Below are 1963 nucleotides of genomic sequence, written 5' to 3'. Positions count from 1 at the left end.
TTAACCAGGTAAGAACCTGAGTGTTTCAGAAGCTGAAATCTCAGAAATGTCTACATCATAATCGTGTTGTCCACATATTCATCACAAATGTCAAGAGATGCAAAGTGGAAAGGGTCAAGACAGTTGGACCAATCAGTCGGGGACCTCCTAGATATTTTTGACCTTTTGGTGTGTTATCAGCTATAAATTTCCACCTCTGTAGGTCTTTGGATTGATTATTTGTGCAAATGCAGGTCAGAGTTCCTTTCACACTGTCAATCAGAGCATACAGCATGACCAGCATTACAGAAGAGTTAACAATTCTGGGGAATACACTCACTTGTCAGAGGCTGGCTGTGAAGCTGAACATGTTTGTACAGGAAATATGATGCTGTCGCTATAGGGGATGTTCAGCTTAGCTGAAATCAGGGTTGATCAGCCAGATATTTCTAAGGCTCATTGATTTTTATATCTGATCAACATTGGAGTTCTGAGGATTGCTTGGCCGAGCCACCTGATTAAGAGTTCTTAGTTTTTGGACCAGGCAAACAAACATATTTTAATAAGTCAATTATAATTTAGTTTTTTGTTTTTTTTTAAGACAAAGTCAGGACATGGACATCAGGTTAACTCTCAGTAATGGTATTGTAAATTCATTCAGAAGTATATGATGCATAATGGATGACAGAGTGAAAGAATAGAAATCCGTTCATATAAGGCACTGTGGTGCATTTCTAGAAGAAGTCGATATCAGGCATCCCTGCTGGATAGCTGCAGCCGGTAATCCTCATCTGATCTGCCGTGTCTGAAGAGAGGACACATCTTATCACTCAGAGCAAGAGCAAACATTAAGCTTTATGAGTGGCTGTAGGCGTCATCTATCGTTATTAATAATATTATTTTGAACTACAGTTAAAAATATGGATATTTGGCATATAAGATAAGATGCTAGCAACTCCAGTTACTCATAGAAGAGCATCAAACACGTATTATCTACAAGGCAATATGAAAATTAATCAACATTTTTACATGCAACATTTTCAGTAAAATGCAATAGTTATGCCTGTTATGACTATTTTTATACAGTATTTACTTGTGTGATGTACTCTAAAAATATATGAAAAGCAAGCAAAAAAAAAAGGGGCTGTGGGTGTGAGATATTAATCTTTATTTGCTCTTCCAGAATGTATGCAGCACTCTGTGGTGCACTGTGGGAACAACCTGCCACTCAAAGCTGGATGGGGCTGTGGATGGAACAAGTTGTGGGGAGGACAAAGTGAGTTTTTCCTCTCATGACCGAGACAGGAAGATGGTCGTGATGAGATTGCTTATATTGGTGTTGACAACTATCAGTTTTTTTATATCTAGGAAGAAGAGTTTTGTATCTGGGTAGTCTTTTCTGTTTGCAGTATTGATTTGTATCTTTGTTTGACTGAGAATATTGGAGTCAACATATGGAAACGGGACAGTCTGATTGGTGAAGCATCCTTAGAAAGTCAACGCCCATTCCTGCAAATAGTTGTTTAAATTTCTATTCCTCAAAGAAAGGAGTGTAAAAGCTATACGCGTGAATTTTTTTACTGACACATCTTGTGTCATATTCAATGTAGTAAACAACACTAAATCAATGGAGCAAGAGTACTCCCACTTTTCCATCATCCGCATTACTTAGAAGACAAAATACACAAGAGAAAACTGAAAATGTTGAGTTCAAACTGTCTTATGATCTTACCAGAACAAAACAATGGAACTCTTTCTTTTGTGCTCATGTATTTAATGATGAAACTTTTGTGTCCTTTGTCATTAGTGGTGCTTTGGTGGGCAGTGCGTTGCAGTTGGATATTACCCTGAGATTGTAAATGGCGGCTGGGCGTCCTGGAGCCCGTGGTCAGCCTGTTCGAGGACCTGTGGTGTTGGTGTCCAGAGCGCTGAAAGAGAGTGTGATAACCCAGTGTAAGACTCCTAGAGATTTATTTAGTGCATG

General features: G+C 38.7%; 1 protein-coding gene across 1 annotated transcript in view; it reads left to right on the top strand.

Annotated features, from left to right (window-relative positions):
* adamts7 (a disintegrin-like and metallopeptidase (reprolysin type) with thrombospondin type 1 motif, 7) overlaps positions 1-1963 on the top strand; it is a 67073-nt gene that overhangs the window by 34210 nt on the left and 30900 nt on the right. Inside the window, exons 10-11 of the mRNA XM_005743979.2 lie at positions 1163-1255; positions 1787-1932. Of these exons, the coding sequence (XP_005744036.1) occupies positions 1163-1255; positions 1787-1932 (239 nt within the window). The remainder of the gene's footprint in view (positions 1-1162; positions 1256-1786; positions 1933-1963) is intronic.

This window comes from Pundamilia nyererei, unplaced genomic scaffold, assembly GCF_000239375.1.
Source record: "Pundamilia nyererei isolate P.nyererei 1_Seehausen unplaced genomic scaffold, PunNye1.0 scaffold00137, whole genome shotgun sequence".
In the NCBI taxonomy this organism is placed as follows: Eukaryota; Metazoa; Chordata; class Actinopteri; order Cichliformes; family Cichlidae; genus Pundamilia; species Pundamilia nyererei.
Note: the sequence above shows the minus strand (reverse complement) of the source record. Positions and strands in the feature narration are given on the sequence as shown.